Source organism: Phoxinus phoxinus, assembly GCF_949152265.1.
Source record: "Phoxinus phoxinus genome assembly, chromosome: 25".
Lineage (NCBI taxonomy): Eukaryota > Metazoa > Chordata > Actinopteri > Cypriniformes > Leuciscidae > Phoxinus > Phoxinus phoxinus.
The window spans coordinates 7,549,475-7,567,393 of NC_136900.1; the positions used below are offsets into that span (position 1 = coordinate 7,549,475).

The following is a 17,919-nucleotide window of genomic DNA, read 5'->3' on the forward strand; positions in this document are numbered from 1 at the left end:
TTGTGTGCCCCTGTGTGTGTAATAAGCAGAGTGTGTGTGTGTGTGTGTGTGTGTGTGTGTGTGTGTGTGTGTGTGTGTGTGTGTGTGTGTGTGTGTGTGTGTGTGTGTGTGTGTGTGTGTGTGTGTGTGTGTGTGTGTGTGTGTGTGTGTGTGTGTAATAAGCAGAGTGTGTGTGTAATAAGCAGAGAGTGTGTGTGTGTAATAAGCAGAGTGTGTGTGTAATAAGCAGAGTGTGTGTGTAATAAGCAGAGTGTGTGTGTAATAAGCAGAGTGTGTGTGTTTGTGTGTGTGTGTAATAAGCAGAGTGTGTGTGTAATAAGCAGAGTGTGTGTGTAATAAGCAGAGTGTGTGTGTAATAAGCAGAGTGTGTGTGTAATAAGCAGAGAGTGTGTGTGTGTGTGTAATAAGCAGAGTGTGTGTGTAATAAGCAGAGTGTGTGTGTAATAAGCAGAGTGTGTGTGTAATAAGCAGAGTGTGTGTGTAATAAGCAGAGAGTGTGTGTGTGTGTGTGTGTAATAAGCAGAGTGTGTGTGTAATAAGCAGAGTGTGTGTGTAATAAGCAGAGAGTGTGTGTGTGTGTGTGTGTGTGTGTGTAATAAGCAGAGTGTGTGTGTAATAAGCAGAGTGTACGCGCGTTGTGGACCCGCCTATTGGCGCATATTACTAAAACATTTTTATTTATTTATTTTTATTATTTCAGTTCCACAAAATAGCAACGCGCCAACAATGTGCCTGAACACACACCTTGTTTTCAGGCATGGGCGCAAATGCATTTGCTATTTAAATAACGCGGCGCAGGACGTGAAAATAACTACGTCAGGCTGAAACTTGCGTCGAGTAAATGATGATTGAACGTCACGTTCGCGTGAACTATCCCTTTAATTGTGCAAGACTGATCTGAAGAGCATCTGTTTTTCAGGTACACTATGGCCGCTCAAGACCTGGTGATGAAGGCCAGAGGCGTCTTGAGGGACCGAGGTTGGAGGATCGCTGGGGACCGGCTGGGCTCTGGAGATGACATCTCGGTCTTCATAATTCCTCTAATGAACGGCAGTAAACAGCCTCAGCCGAGCTGACCAATCAGGAGGCAGGGCGCCAACCGAATGGGACTGGATCCGTCTCTAACGCTCCGCTCAGATGCTCACACGGCGTCTTGCTGGAGCTTGTGGAGCTCGCTCTGCGTTTGAGCTCATTTACAACACGGACATTTGCTTTTAAGACTTAAAAGTCAACATCTACTGACTTTGAAGACCCACGTCAGCGTTCCCAACCTCCGCGTGGGATGATGGGATCAGTACATAAGTTATAACTTTGCACAATGACTAAAGGAGTCCGTCCGACTCTTTGAAGTTGTCCGTGGACAGATGCGCACCCACCGCAGTTTGTTTATCCGCACTCATCTGGCAGCTAGGCGGAAACAACCGTGTTTTGTTTGTCCTTTCAGGATATTCATTTATCCTCTGAATGTTTAGTTTGCGGTTTTTCCTTCTTTGCGTTCCTTGGAAAAAATCAAAGCAATTCTGGCTGTTATTTGTACATCCTGTTTTAAACGACTAGGAATCAGTGGTGTTTTGTTTCTCTCGTGCGCTGCATATCTGCGCTAGCTAAACAACGCCGACACGATCTCGCACTCACCTCAGAGAGATTTGTAGGATGTGTCCGTGGAGAAGTGCCGTGTTCAGCGAGCGTCACCTTTCGATTTCTGTACGTGAATTAACACCTACCTGCAATCTGTTCTTCAGGGCTCCCGTGTGGAGGTTCGCGGAGGTCTGACTAGCGCTACATCATGTTCACAGTGGCACCTTCCTCTTCTACAGCACAAACCCGCTGTGAGCATTTGGAAAGGCTTTCGTATACACACACACACATAATGTGCAAACACACACATATACACACTCCCCAAGAGAGTGGCCATCTGGTCAGCACAACCCGAGTGTGACCAAAACAAGACTAATTCGGCCATAGATTGAGGTGTGTGTGTGTGTGTGTGTGTGTGTGTGTGTGTGTACAGCTCTCTAACACTTTAGCGCAGTCGTTTGTGTGGGTGGACGGCACTGCAAGGGCATCACATGCTTACTAAAGGCACATTCTGGGAAGTGCACACACATGCACTGCAACAATGATTCATAAACTGCTTATGTGGCTCCATTAATGCTTATTGAAATGGACAACAGATTTTTTTTTAAATAAAAACTCACTTAAGATGTTTCTAAATGTTTCTAAAATAACAGGAATAATTTCATATGTTTACCCAAATGATGTACTCCCTGTGTAAAAAAATAAATAAAAATCCAGACAGTTAAAAGAATAAAGTCGTAGGTTCACACCAAACCAAACATGTTGTCATTATTGACCATGGCTTCTATTGTACAGGTGAGACTCGAAAAGTTCATTTATTTCAGTAATTCAACTTAAAAGGTGAAACTAATATATTATATAGACTCATTACATGCAAAGTGAGATATTTCAAGCCTTTATTTGTTATAATTTTGATGATTATGGCTTACAGCTTATGAAAACCCCAAATTCAAAATTAGAATATTGTGTAAAGGTTTCCATAAGCTGTAAGCCATAATCATCACAATTATGACAAATAAAGGCTTGAAATATCTCACTTTTTATATAATAGTTTCACCTTTTAAGTCGAATCACTGAAATAAATGAACTTTTGCACCATATTCAAATTTTCCGAGTTCATATGTGATATCGGTTATTCGCTGATAACTTCCCGCCGCGCTTTTCAAAACTTATTGGTTCTTCTCGAAATTCAAATTTGCGTTGCATTTTTTTAAGCGCCAAATTTGTTTTTGATTTGAGGGCTTTGATTTACTTTGATTTGAGTAATGATTTAGTTTTGATTGAGAAACGGACCATAATTTATCATGTGATTTACGAAGACTCTGTAGGCTACATAGCGCTAGACTACTTTTATAGTTTTTTATTGGAAGATCAAGGATGTTATATTTGACAGGAAGTGAAACAGTTCTCCAGTTTTATTTGATCTTAAACAACTAAAACCTTATATAACCCCTTATTAACGTCTTTTAAGGCAGGTAAACAATTTTGGCGCGAATGAAATCAATGCAGTGAAGGATAGCCGCAGTGATGTTGATGGTTAAGTCATATAAAACACTAAAAGGAGTTTAAAAATTCTCAAATTAAAAGTGAAAAAGACAGAACAGCACTGAATGGCTTATGTCTCATTTGCATAATATCGGGATATTATGCAATCGGCATCACATCAAGCAATAGCCGTCCTTTCACCGTCTCGGTGAACTACCCGATATAGTCCGGCTGAGTAACACACTTCTAGACAAAATAACCTTGAATTTGGTTACATGTCGTTGTTGCCAAAATAACTTGTATAACAAGATATGAATGAATAACAAGATGTATGATATTCCATAATGTTAGCAAAGTAAACAGTGATTACAAGGTGTTTGGTTTCATTTATACACTCATTTCATTTCTTTATCTAATTGATGACTAATTTAGACGTCTAATAAATTTTGACTGACAGCCCAAATTTTCCCTTGTTTAAGCCTACACGTCAGAGATGTGTTTGGACGGCCATTAGACATCTTTTAAATGTAAAATTGCTTGCTGGGATATGGCATCCATCTTAAAGAAGTCATTTAGTGTTTAGTCTTTTTTTTTGTAATGGGAATCAACAAATTTTTTGTGTGTTGAGGAATTCATACGGATTTGGGGGAGTGAAGGAAGAGATTGTTTTTCATTTTTTGGTAATTTAACCCTTAAAGATTCTGTCCAACAACGAAAGATGATCTGCAAATGAGTAATTACATGTAATTTTAGCGAACACCCTCTGGGAATAAAACCTTCTTTGGCGATGAAGTAACTCTATCTTATGATCTGAAAGTGAGTTGAAGTTAAACAGCTGTTGGCAAATCCATTCATTTGTCAAATATGAGGTAGTAATATTCCCAGAGTTTACGATCTTGAAACGCCTGCAGTGGATATAAACCCTGTTCGAACATGAACGTCTTCAAAACGTTTCATGAGAAACAGCGGTTTGGGTCTAGGTCATGACCCCGGTTAAAGAAGTGAAGTGCTGAAGGATTTTCTCAGATTTACACGAGCCTACGTGCAGCATTCACTGCATGAATGACGTCAGCACATTATCTACACTAATCATGTACTTCCGCAATAAAACCCAGTTAACTGCGACCACCTCCAGCACGCGCACCAGATCAAGAGTCACGTACAGCAGTTAGTTCATCAATATTGTTTTATAACCTCTAATTAATACTATACACGTGTTGATTATATATTGGTACTTCCCTTTTTTTGGGATGAAACTGTAATGTAAGGAAACGGATCAAGATACTACACGTGCAATACACCCCCATAGTCATATTTCTAAGTTATAGTTTAACGGAGACCTTCGGGGTTAAATGAGGATAACCCTTTCGTGACACCAGAGCACATCATTCAATGCACCTTGACAGCACTTTTTTTCCACAAGGATGCAATTATTAACCGATGTCCACTAGATGCACGTGCTCAGTTTGAGGAGCCCAAACCATCCCAGGTAATGTCGTTCGGTACCACGTGACGTCACGATCGATGATTCTACGGTAGTGGGCAGAAAAAGCCACGTCACAGCTCTCTTCATAGCAACAGTAGAGTACGACCTACATGTATTAGCCATCCCAAGGGCAAAATCAAGTATCTATTAAAATTAATAACCCTACCCGTCGTGTTCCCGAGGGTAATACCTGCTTTTCTGCTGTGCTCGACAAAAAAAACCTGAAGAAAACTGGGGCATATGGCCAATCCCCATTAATTCACAACTCAGTGGCAAAAAGAACATATCATTAAAAAAAAAAGATTAACAGAAGCAAAAAAGACACTTAAGACAGCAATGTGTTTCATAAGATACACGTTTATTGAATTTAAATTAGACTTACCATGGAGCACACGTTTACAACTCTCAGAACACTTTTAACATGCACACAACTGTGACTATATCACACACATCTCACATAAACACACATTTTCCCCCAGACGATTTGGATTCCAAGGCGAATTCCAGCTTGGGAAGAGTGTAACCAGCACTGGCAAGGGAGTAGCTTGCGCAGTCATCTCCATAACGGGCAATGTCACATCCCAACCAACAGCACAAACTACTACCTCAGCCAGTACACGGATAGATCGCTTTCGTGACCCGTAGAACGCAGGGAATTCGAATCCGTTTAAAAAGAATTCCAAGAATTCGAGCTGAACGTTCCAGAGCGCGCGAAGATTCCGAGCTGAATGGTCGTAGTACTCGTCTCGTGAGCGGGCTACACTCCCTTCAGCTGCTCGGTCATTGGCTGGGAGCGCAGCCAATGGGGTGTCAGTGGGACACCGCCCACGACACACACACCCCCAAAAGTGGCCACGCCTCCGCCATTCTTCAGCCAATGGCGCTGCCCTGACTTCACACGAGACTTTGAGCACGTGATTTTGAATGAGTTGATTTTTTTTGATTGATTTACTGTAAATAACTCATAAGACAAGACTCATGCGTAACAAAAAAGCCCTTAAATTATATAATCTTTTGTTGTTGTTGATAACCCCCTTGGGTAATATTTTATTATTTTATTCCCTTTTTGTTCTTTACGTTTCTTTAGGTTTATGGTGCTTATCAATACTGTTGGCTGCTATTTGGACTTCTTTGAAATGTAATAAGATTAGTCTTTTTGAGGTTTGTTTGGTTTTTTGTATGTTTCAAAATATTCAAGAATGCTTTGTAATATAGAACTAAGCTTTATAGAAGACACAGCAGATTATTGCTGAAAAATTAAAGTATGAAAAAGTTATGGAAGTTTAAAAGTACTGTAAATCAAATCTACTGAACAAAATATTTTTTATTTCATTTTATGTATATATATATATTTATGTTATATATATATATATATATATATATATATATATATATATATATATATATATATATATATATAAAACATATTTTTACCCTAAATTACTATAAAATCAAAGCCATAATTTGTCCTCCAAATTTGAAGATGATATCACAAAAATTGAAGTTTCTATGAGATTTTGTTTAGGGGCTGTACCAAAAATACACCATATTTTTTTAATGCATTTTACCTGTAACAAATTAATACATTTCAGTCCAAATATCACTTCCATCACAAAAAAACATAGAACACTGAGACCTCAGACGATATGTGTTTTGTCATGATTAAAGGGTTTTGATTATAAAGCAGTTCAAATAAATAATATGAAACCGGACTCCGCCCACTAGGGGAGGAGTCCGCAAAAACTGAAAAAAAAGTTTGTAAGCTTTTGAATGATACCTAATTTTCTAAAATATTTGATAAATAAAGAGCGCCACGTGTCTCACTTTAGTACGTTAACTTTCCAAATTACGTATTTTGTACAAGCATTTTCAGATAACAAAAAAGTGTTCAATAAAAATATATTATAAAATGGATAGTTCTGGTCCTGGATGCTGATTGGTCAATACAGCGTTTCAGTCGTACTGAGGCAAAATGGCTTCGTCCAAAAACACAAAAACCCTGCCGTTAACTCAAAAGTGAAGACAATTCGAATTTTGTTCAAAAGTCTGTAAAGCAAATGTAAGTGAAAGCAGGTCATCCATGAGCACAGACTTTATCAGGATTAAGACTTTAGATCAAATGTAAATGGGAAATGTAGATTGGACAACATTTTAGGTGAATTTTTGCCTTGTTTTAAATGGTTTTGTAGTGAAATCAAATTTCAGCGCTCAAATATTCTCAATTAATATGATATCAAAGCTGCAAGCATGCATTATAATAGTTTAAAGTAGTTTTAGATGCAGTTTAGATTACATCCTGCGATAATTACTGCCTGACGACGTTAAAACACACTTATTTAATGCTCCATGAACATTCAAAAAAGCTTGAAACGTTTTTCATAGTCATATTTGAACGTACAGTAAATGATCTTCTGACCTACTGGAAGTGAAACATGTTTATTGAATAACCAGATGAGCGATACGTTTGATGTTCATAGAACTGTACCATTTATTATTGTACACACACCGGGTTCAACCTTTCTCAATGCGGCTAAAGATGACGTGGAATGTTACAGTAACATCTTGCATAAAATTCATTGCTGTTGAGAAAATTTCACACACACAAAAAAAAAGACCATCCTTCATGTATTTATTACGATGTTTCCGTTCTCTCTTTTTAAATGATTTTTTTGGATTCGATTTTTTTAATCCAAATACGTTATTCTTAATTACATCTTTAACACTATCACCAAACACTGTACATTAAGGAGGGGAAAACAAAACAAAACAGAAAACCCATAAAAACAACAAACACTGCAAATTTACCGTAGCAGTTAATACATCGTTAGAGTCGGCCAATCAGAGTCTACCGTCAGCTCGGATTAGAAGAAGCTTAGAATGATGGGATTTGGAGCTGTCAATCAACAGTTTGCCATGACGATGGAGTCCTCGCGCGCGCGGGGTATGAAACAGTCACATTCATGTTTGCGGTGGAATAAAAACGTTCAGTCACGATTCGCCGTTCTGCACTTTGGAGACGGGCGGTTGCATGAAGTCTTTGAAGGGCCCGAGGGCGTCTCTGAGGGCGGAGCTCACTTCAGGAGACGAGCATGTGATGCACTCCACCAGCGTCGGGTACAGCGCGATCACCTGAGCCCACACGTTCCCATCCACTGACGCCCGGACAGAGGAGAGGAAGAGGAAGAGGAAGAGGAAGAGGAAGAGGAAGAGATGAGCACAAACAAGGATGCAAAACGTGGAGCTTGGGCTTGACATTATGGACATTTTTGTCTTTTTCAGTTTAGTTTTTTTGACCACTTTGCCTGTGTTAATGCTAACTGCATAATGCTAATTGGCACAGGTGTGTATTTTTATTGGAATTTTACTATTTCTCCGCCATTTCCTTTAAAAAATCTTTTTTGCACTAGGAACACAAAATACTTCCTCTTGGACATAAATGTCCCCATTGAAACCCATTAAAACGGCATAATTTTATATTTAAATGGGCCTGGGATTAAAAATAGCAATCTTTGCTTGTTTGCACAAATAAGGATGCAAAACGTGGAGCTTGCCTGTGATCAGGGCTTGACATTAACACATCGCTTGTATTTCAGCAGTGGTGTTTAACGCAGTCACTCTTACTAGCCACTTTTAAGGTGGAATTTTATTTATAATATATACATTGATAACACTACATTAAGGTTCATTAGTTAACATTAGTTGAAATGTATTAACATTAACAAAGATTAAAAAATACTGTAACATGTATTGCTCATTTTTAAAAATCCAGCTGTTCATTGTTCATGTTAGTTCACAGTGCATTAACTAATGCTAACAAATACAACCTTTGGTTTTAATAATGTATTAGTAAATGTTGAAATTAAGATTAACTAAGATTAATAAATGCTGTAGTAGTATTGTTCATTCCTAGTTTATGTTAACTAATGAACCTTATGTAAAGTGTTACCTCTACACTTTTTTCAATTTTAATATTTAAATAAGATATCTGAAATAAACTAAGTGCAATGTGTTGTTAAAAATATCGGTTTCGATACATATCGATAGTGAAATATCTAAAACGCTTCCAATACTCATTTCCCGCACAATATTAATCTCTCTCTCTCTCTCTAATCTCTCGGACAGCGAGTGACACAAACCCGCCTCTCCTCACTCACTCGTTTCAATCGCTCCGGATGAATATTGTTGCTGTTGCTTGAATTTCAGCGTGGTATTGCTCACACAATTATTTATTCCTGCAGATTTTGTGCTCAAACACCCAAAGTGCAGCACATAAAGCCACCTCTCAGGACTAAATGGAGTTATTTAGCTGATTACTGCACCTAAACACTCAAATACACACAACATAATGTCAAAATGCCAGTCTTGGCGAGTTTTCACGTAAACAGTCAGTTATATTTATGTAAGTGAAAGTAAACACATTGATGGCCTAAGACACGAAACGAGCGGTTTGTGTGATAAAACGAACGGTATTTATATAGTTTATACCTCTTGTAACACAGCCACGTCCAAGTGATCTGAGGGCGCGGGCGCTTCCTTCTGTGTGACGTGTACGCAGACTGGTGCATAGATGTATATAGACTAGAAGTCGCATTAAAGACATTCGTTCCAATGAACTGCCGTAGTCAAGGCGACATCTAGTGTATACATCTATGCACCAGTCTGCGCACACGTCACACAGAAGGATGCGCTCGCGCCCTCAGATCACTTGGACGTGGCTGTGTTACAAGAGGTAAAAACTATATAAATACTGTTCGTTTTCTCACATAAACCGCTCGTTTCGGGTCTTAGGCCATCAATGTGTACTTACATTTACGAGTCATTAAATCATGTTTAATTTGGACTTCTCTGTGCATGCTCTTTGAGGTGGACCCCATAGACCTGCATGATATGACTGTCAGACAAGAACGGTTTGACCGAAAAATATAAAAATATAAAATACTGTGGAAACAAAGACACCCACATCTTGGATGCCCTTGAGGTAAGCTAAAACATATCAAAAATTAATTTCAAAGTGAACTATCCCTTTAAATGTCAAGCCCTGCCTATGATGCCTCAAAATGCTCACTAGGTTTTGAGACACGGAATAGAATCTTTTGCAATATTTCATGTTTAAGTTTCATGCAAATGCAGAAGTTCGTCATGGCTGTGTTCAAATAATCCGAAGGACAAACCCGTCTCACCGTTCTCTGGTTGAGTCTTTTTCAAGGAATCCATGAGTGTGCTGATGGCTTTTAACACAAAGATGATCTCAGTCACTTGTTGCCTACAGGATTAAAAAAAGAAATAGTGAAGAACACTCAGAATCAAGTCCTGTGCCATTTAGTTCGTGAAAACATGGTGACAGCGAATGTTGTACGTCCAGCGCACATTTCTATGGAATTGAGACTTTTTTCAAGCTTCCATAACCATTCCATTTTTTCATCCCAAAGAAAGAAAAGAATCATCTTGCATTAAGAATGTAAGCCTAATTTAAAAAAAAAAAAAAAAAAAAAAAAAAAAAATTTGCATTATGATAATTTTCATGACAATAAAGCACATTTATTCATTAAATTAATGCCAAAAATATAATTCTCATTTTTTTTCTTCAGATTTTACTGTAAAGACGTTTTTTTATTACAGCAATTTGAGAAGGACAATTTGCTTGTATGCCAAAACAATTAAACTACCTAAAAAATTAAAGATTAACCGATATTTTGCATCAGTTTTACAATATCGGATTCACCGATAAATGTAGAATCCTAAAACAATATGCTTTTCTTCATTCAATTCACTATCTCTGTGAAAAGCACTATACAAATACTAGTTTCAAAGCTGCATTACAGAAAATGCACGTTCCATTGATACAACGTCTTTTAAGCAATAAACAGGGAACCCAGCCTTTTATGGCACCAACCCAACCCCAACCCATCTTTTATGCCAAGTGTAAATATGAATGAAAATAGTAGATTTTCTTAGGGATGCACGATATGAAAATTTTGGCCAAAACCGATAATTCTTTATATTTGAAAGCCGATTACCGATATATTGGCCGATAAATCTAAATCCAAAAAAAAAAAAAGGCTGATTACAAAAACATCATGTTTCATCATGTCCTAAACACACAATTATAATGTTCTCTTTATAATTTTATGTAGCCAATATGACAGACTTGCGCTGCACGTTGCACTGAACCAGATTAACATTTTTGAAGTGATTCCAATCATTTTTCAAGCAATTTAAAACCATCATGTGAACAGTGCGCATCTGAAGTGTCTCAGCTGAAGGAAACAATACACTATTTATCAGCTTTAATATATCGGACACATTTTCTTATCGGGCCGATAACGATAACATTAAAAATGAACATATATCGGCCGATACCGATACGGTGGCCGATATATCGTGCATCCCTAATTTTTTTCTTTATGAAAAATGTTTATTGGAGGGGAGGGCAGGAAAAGAGTCCTATTTTGAAAGACTGTCTGTGTGTGTGTGTGTGCGTGCGTGTGTGTGTTCCCGTGAGCTGACCTGGGCAGCGGGCAGCGTCCACTGAGTCTCTCGTCCTCCACGAAGCGTCGGAGCACGTCTTGCGCCCGTTGCAGAAGCACTGACAGAGCCATACGGGAGATGTAGCCCTCTTGCGGCGTCGACACCTTATTACTGAAGGAGAACTGCAGCAGCGTCTCGAAACACACTTTAGAGAACTCCTCTCGCATACGGATGTCCATTTCAGCCTCTGAGCGGGACGAGAGCGGACAGTTAGTGCATTCATACTCCAGTCCCTGCTTCGTACCAGTTATCGAGCGACTTTAAAGGGGTCATGAATTAATCCTGTAATCCTGAATAAAAGCTTCAGCGAGCGCCATCTTCAGTATTGTCATCAGTAACGTTTCATTTTATTTAAAACACGACACTGCAAATCACGATGTAAACGTCTTTCACATCATCATAAAGGATGAACTATGAATAGCCTATAAGAATGACAGTGTGACAAACTATGGTACATTCATTCATAATTCACACGCAAGTCATCCTTTGTCAAATATAACTGTGGTAACTCCAAGTACTTACTTATTTTAATATGCAAAACTGTAACCCAATCATAGCAGTGGGCGTTTACTTCCAAGTCTTGAATGCGACACGCCCATCAAAACGTGTTCGAAAGAGAGGGTCAAAAACAGGACAGAAAATAGCGTATTATTTCTAAATTAGGATGTTTTTTGATGTAAAACCCTTGATAACATTATACAATTTTAGAAAATGCAGTTCATGACCCCTTTAATGTCATTCTGTTCCTCACACAAGGCTATCATGTGAAGTCTCGGATCATAGTGCATGAGTCTTATGGACTACTTGTTGCTTTTATGATCTTGACAACCTTCATGCATGCATGCATGCAAAACAAAAAACAATTCTTCCTAACATCTTTTGAGTGAGTAAATGACAGGATCTGTGAATATTTGCTCAAAGAACAGTTGATCCGTCATTCTCTGTACCTGTGAACGATGAAGACTGCGAGTGAATCGAGCCTCTGTTAAGCATGCTCATGATTCGACCTACGAACTCTTTGGGTATGAAATTGGCAAATGGTAAAATCTCTGTGCTGATCAACTGCACCACCTAGAGGACAAAAAACAAACATTTGAAAAAAATATATTTAAATGTAATATTTATTTTGTACATAGTAGTGGACAAAAGTGATGTCGGATATTTGGGTTTAATGACCCTTACAAGTTCGATTAAACCATCGGTATATGAGGAAAATATTTTCTTCTTTTTTTTTATATGAGGGAAGAACAAACACTAACTTGGTTAAGGTATTTATCTGACACAATTAATCGGCAACTACAGCTACGTTTTACTTTATTATAAAAAAAATGCATAGAAAAAGCAAACACTGACTAGGGTATACTAAATCATGATAAATTATTAATATTTCATAGGTTCTCTTTTGTTTTTGCATGTGTTCATAATTTCTTTGTATGCCTGGTGAAAAAAATTCGGCACAATTTGTCATGTTTCATTGCGGGGGGTTTTCCACAAATAAAACAATCGACTCCAAGCACAACTACACAATATGCTTATAACATCTTTAAAACATTTTTAATAATATTTCAATAAATCATTAAGATGTACATTTTCCTATTCTGCACATCACATTTGGCCACTAATATGTACTTTGCTGCATTTTAGACAATATATGCTTAATACTTAAATATAATTAATTGTATCACAAAATGTCCATATACCAGCCAGTTACACCAGCCTATCATGAATCATCTTTTTTTAAATGCCATTTATTACCAATAATTCTAGAATTCCACTTCTGTGTTTGCATGTTTGTTTCATAACACAGTGAGATGAAATTACCTCCACGTCTACAGCTTCATTCCTCTGGAACTCCTGTATGGACAGATTATCTGGAGGTGTGCTGTGGGACGCGAGAGGAAAGGAATTAAACTCTGTTTGCGTTTAATATACCATGATATCGTGATCCTGTTCAAAAGAAATTGAACACCTTTTGGTAAACAGAAAGTCCTCAAATGCGTTCGCCAGCTCCGGCCACATCGTGTCGAATTTGCCTGAGGATGCTTGTTGCCGGGCAACAGGGAGCCCAATGGAAAGCACTTTGAGCAGAGAGGAGACGGCCAGTTTCCAGGTGCTCTCAGCGGGACAGGCGTACTTCAGTCCCAGAGGAATCCTCACAGTCTAAACACAGAGAAGCTTCTGCTTTAAACGGGCACAGATACGCCTGTTGCTTCGACTGAAAACAGGAGGCCTTTAGTGTCTAACTGTACGTTCACACCGAGCGTCAAATTGGCCGGAAGCCATTCATTTTCAATGAGAGCCGGCGGCGAGCTCCGGCGAGGGTGGCGCGGCGCGTCTCGGACGGCGAGAAGAGTTGAAATTTGTCAACTTTATGGTAATAAGCTATGACGCGGTTCGGCGGCAACCAATCATAATGTAGAAGTCCTCCGCCTGAGAGGATACCAGAGAACACAATCCTGTAAACTTTGGTTCCGACCACATTAGTTCCTAAGCAAAATGGAGGAAAAGTTCATTATTTCTGTTGCGGGTTTCCCGTTATTGTACGACGTAAAAGAACGAAGAATGGAAAAAGGTGTCTGAAATTGTTGGTGTTTTGTTACTTTCACATTTAAACGATTTTAATAGGTTAACTTATACCCTACGTGTGGCCAGTATGCACAAAATAGGATACTGATTTATGTTCAGTTCTTATTTGCTTTGCGGCTCCTTTAAATAAAGTTTTTTTAAAAATCACGCATTCTAAAATCTACGTCAGAGCGTCAGAGCGTCCCCGAATCTCACGGCGTCGATGGCAGGGCGGCGAGAGCGACTTTTGCCGCTTTCGCCAGCGGCGGTGTGAACGTACAGTAAGATGCTGTCTGACATGCTGCATAAATATATGCAAAACTACTCATTCACAACATAGCGTGCCAAAAATAAACTAGATAAAAAGTTCAAGACAAACAGAGAATAGATAGATAAGTAGTGGTGGAACGGATCACAAAATTCACGGTTCGGATCATTTACGTATCATTTACACACTGAAACTCGAAAAGTTTTAATATAGGGCAAAAGTTCATTTATTTCAGTAATTCAACTTAAAAGGTGAAACTAATATATTATATAGACTCATTACATGCAAAGTGAGATATTTCAAGCCTTTATTTGTTATAATTGTGATGATTATGGCTTACAGCTTATGAAAACCTTTTCACAATATTGTAATTTTGAATTTGGGGTTTTCATAAGCTGTAAGCCATAATCATAAAAATGATAACAAATAAAGGCTTGAAATATCTGACTTTGCATGTAATGAGTCTATATAATATATTAGTTTCACCTTTTAAGTTGAATTACTGAAATAAATGAACTTTTGCACCATATTCAAATTTTTCGAGTTTCACCTGTATTATTACGGATATATACAATATATATATGGGGTGGGGGGTGTAACTGCTTTTCATTTATTACTTAAAGCTCACTTGAAGTTCTTCGATACTACATCACAAACTACTAGCCTAACTGATAAAGTTCACACATTATTTAAAACAAGTGAACGGTCAGTAATAAAATAAGAACAAATACACGAATTACAAGCAGAGATGAATACTAAATAACAAAGTTACAGTTTAACAGTAGTATTCAGGTACAGAAATTAATAATTAAGCCTAAATGTAAAATAACATCTAGTTCACTGTAGAAATTAAATATAGTTTCATCTTTGCTAAAGCTGCATTTTGTTGTTTTATTAATATTAATGACACAGACAGCAGAAGGATAAGGTGTGTGCTGTCACTTTAAGACCGGCTGCACGGACCGAAAAAAACTGATAAACATCCGGTTTCTTTCTAATTTTTGTTTCTCTTTTGTTCACTTATGACATAAACGAGAGAATTCTTGCCGAGACGGGCATTTAGACATGATTTTTTGTTTATGTGTCCATTCATCTCTCTCTCTCTCTCTGCGTGAGCGCGCTTCGAGTGCTGTGCGTACAGATAATGCGCGAGTCTCGATTTTCGCTTCTCGAGCGTTTAAAATTGTTTGAATGTGTACATTGGCAAGACAAAACACATCCAAATGATAAACTTTCACTCTATGATGGTTACATGTAGCAGTTAATCTGCTAATCACATGCGTGCCGAACCGTGGGGCAGCTGGTCCGTACGGATTACGGATCAACTACGATCCGTTCCACCCTTAATGGATAGGGGGTTTTTTTCTTCTTTTTTTTCATGTTTGCTATCATGTTTTTAACATATATTAGCATGTTGCTAACATGATTTAACACATTGCTAACATGATATAACATGTTGCTACCATTTTGCTAGCATGATTTAACACATTGCTAAGATGTTGGGGACAATAAGCATGTTGGTAACATGATTTACCATGTTGCTAACATGTTGATAGCATGATTTAACATGTTGATAGCATGATTTAACATGTTGATAGCATGATTTAACATGTTGATAGCATGATTTAACATGTTGATAGCATGATTTAACATGTTGATAGCATGATTTAACATGTTGATTGCATGATTTAACATGTTGATAGCATGATTTAACATGTTGATAGCATGATTTAACAAGTTGATTGCATGATTTAACATGTTGATTGCATGATTTAACATGTTGATTGCATGATTTAACATGTTGATAGCATGATTTAACATGTTGATAGCATGATTTAACATGTTGATTGCATGATTTAACATGTTGATAGCATGATTTAACAAGTTGATTGCATGATTTAACAAGTTGATTGCATGATTTAACATGTTGATTGCATGATTTAACATGTTGATTGCATGATTTAACAAGTTGATTGCATGATTTAACATGTTGATTGCATGATTTAACATGTTGATTGCATGATTTAACATGTTGATTGCATGATTTAACATGTTGATAGCATGATTTAACATGTTGCAAGCATGATTTAACATGTTGTTAACATAATTGAACACATTGGTAACATGATTTATTAAACACATTGGTGACATGTTGCTCATATAATTAACATGTTGCTAGCAGCATGATTTACCATGTTGATAGCAGCATGATTTACCATGTTGATAGCACGATTTAACGTCTTGTTAACATGATATAGCATAGCTACCATGTTGCTAGCATGATTTAACATAGCTACCATGTTGCTAGCATGATTTAACATCTTGCTACCATGCTTAACATGTTGTTAACAAGATTTAGCATGTTGCTAACATGATTTAACACATTGTTAACTTGATTTAACATCTTGCTAGCCTAATTTACCATTTTGTAACATGATTTAACACATTGCTAGCATGATTAGCATATCTTAAGCCAACCTAATTATATTTGCTGCGATCAGTCAGTTTCATAACTGTTTTTTTGCTTAGTACCTTAATGATGTTTTGCAGGACTTTCTCTGTGATAACGGCTTTGTGACAGGCCGTTTTATGATACAGATCGACCAGCACCTCCAGAGATCGCTCTGCAAACGGCACGTAGTTTAAGGCCACCCACTCCGCCTGGACACACACACAGAGACAAACACATGAAATAAAGACAGTGGATTAAATATACTACAATGCATTATTAAAAGAACAAAACGTCTCCTCATCAGCCTCAAAGACATGAATACTTGTAAAATAATACATTATCAGAGAAGGAAAGTGAAGAGACACAATTATGTGTTATTGTCAACACATAAACTCTTTGTTCAAACTAAAATCAGATTTGTATCCCCACTATCTGTAAAATGAGCAACATGATTGAGCTTAAATGACTGGAAGAACAGCCCCTACAGATTTCCACTTCAACACTAATAACATTTGTAGGGATGCACGATATATCGGCCGCCATATCGGTATCGGCCGATATATGTTCATTTTTAATGTTATCGGCCTGAAAAGAAAATTTGGCCGATATAATAAAGCCGATAAATAATGGATTATTTCCTTCAGCTGAGAAACTTCAGATGTGCACTGTTCAACATGATGGTTTTAAATGGCTTGAAATATGATTGGAATCACTTGATTGGAGTCTGTCATATCGGCTACATAAAATGATCATGAGAACATTAAAATTGTGTGCTTGGGTCATGGCTTTTTATGATGAGACTTTTGTTTTTGTAATCAGGCTCTCAAAAATTATATAAAAACTTGGATTTAGATTTATCGGCCAATATATCGGTTATCGGCTTTCCAATAAAAAAAAAAAAGTATCATCGGTTATCGGTCAAAATTTTCACATCAGTGCATCCCTAAACATTCGTGTCAAATTTCGATGACAAGCTCCACATTACTCTGACACGGTCCACAATATTAGAAGAAAAGCAGCAACTACAGGCCAAACACACTGAAACACACTGATGCTGATATGAGCATTATTTGGATTACTGATTAACCGATATTTTCCCAGATGTTAAAGCAATTTTCCATAATTGAGTATCGGTTTTGTTTTATCGGATTCACAATGGTGATAATCCGTCAAGAGACACTTTATTGACCATTATTTATTAATGTAGAAGTGTTTTGTTACGAATGCAAGGAGGAAGTGAAAGTACAGAAATGACAGTATAGAAAATAAGTGTTAAAACAGTTTTGTTCAGTTCAGTGCTGTCATAACTGTCAAAACCAGAAATAATACATATCGGTTCTGTATATCGGTTATCGGGCATATAAACATGCAAATAATCACAATCATTATCGGTTACAAAAAGTCAATATCGGTCGATCTTAGGGGTGTAACGGTACATGTATTCGTACCGAACCGTTTCGGTACAGGACCTTCGGTACGGTGCACATGTGTACCGAATGCAATCTTTAACGTAAATTAGGCTAGTTTAGTGTGCGGATTCTGCGGAACATACGTCAA

At 37.6% G+C, this 17,919-nt stretch overlaps 2 protein-coding genes across 6 annotated transcripts in view; one reads left to right on the plus strand and one right to left on the minus strand.

Moving 5' to 3' along the window:
* The window catches only part of ppm1h (protein phosphatase, Mg2+/Mn2+ dependent, 1H), a 123,984-nt gene extending 121,651 nt beyond the window's left edge, over window positions 1-2,333 (plus strand). For both annotated transcript variants that reach the window (XM_079604015.1, XM_079604014.1), the window contains one exon: window positions 920-2,333. In XM_079604015.1, coding sequence (XP_079460141.1) covers window positions 920-1,076 — 157 coding nt within the window. In that variant the 3' untranslated portion in view covers window positions 1,077-2,333. The remainder of the gene's footprint in view (window positions 1-919) is intronic.
* Window positions 2,334-6,967: 4,634 nt separating this feature from the next.
* mon2 (MON2 homolog, regulator of endosome-to-Golgi trafficking) overlaps window positions 6,968-17,919 on the minus strand; it is a 63,469-nt gene continuing 52,517 nt past the window's right edge. For 2 of the 4 annotated variants that reach the window (XM_079604414.1, XM_079604413.1), the window contains 8 exons: window positions 16,443-16,571; window positions 13,047-13,237; window positions 12,899-12,959; window positions 12,025-12,148; window positions 11,600-11,656; window positions 11,057-11,264; window positions 9,730-9,812; window positions 6,968-7,701 (listed from right to left, as the gene is read on the minus strand). In XM_079604414.1, coding sequence (XP_079460540.1) covers window positions 7,538-7,701; window positions 9,730-9,812; window positions 11,057-11,264; window positions 11,600-11,656; window positions 12,025-12,148; window positions 12,899-12,959; window positions 13,047-13,237; window positions 16,443-16,571 — 1,017 coding nt within the window. In that variant the 3' untranslated portion in view covers window positions 6,968-7,537. The remainder of the gene's footprint in view (window positions 7,702-9,729; window positions 9,813-11,056; window positions 11,265-11,599; window positions 11,657-12,024; window positions 12,149-12,898; window positions 12,960-13,046; window positions 13,238-16,442; window positions 16,572-17,919) is intronic. The other 2 variants (XM_079604416.1, XM_079604415.1) reach the window with 1 other exon arrangement.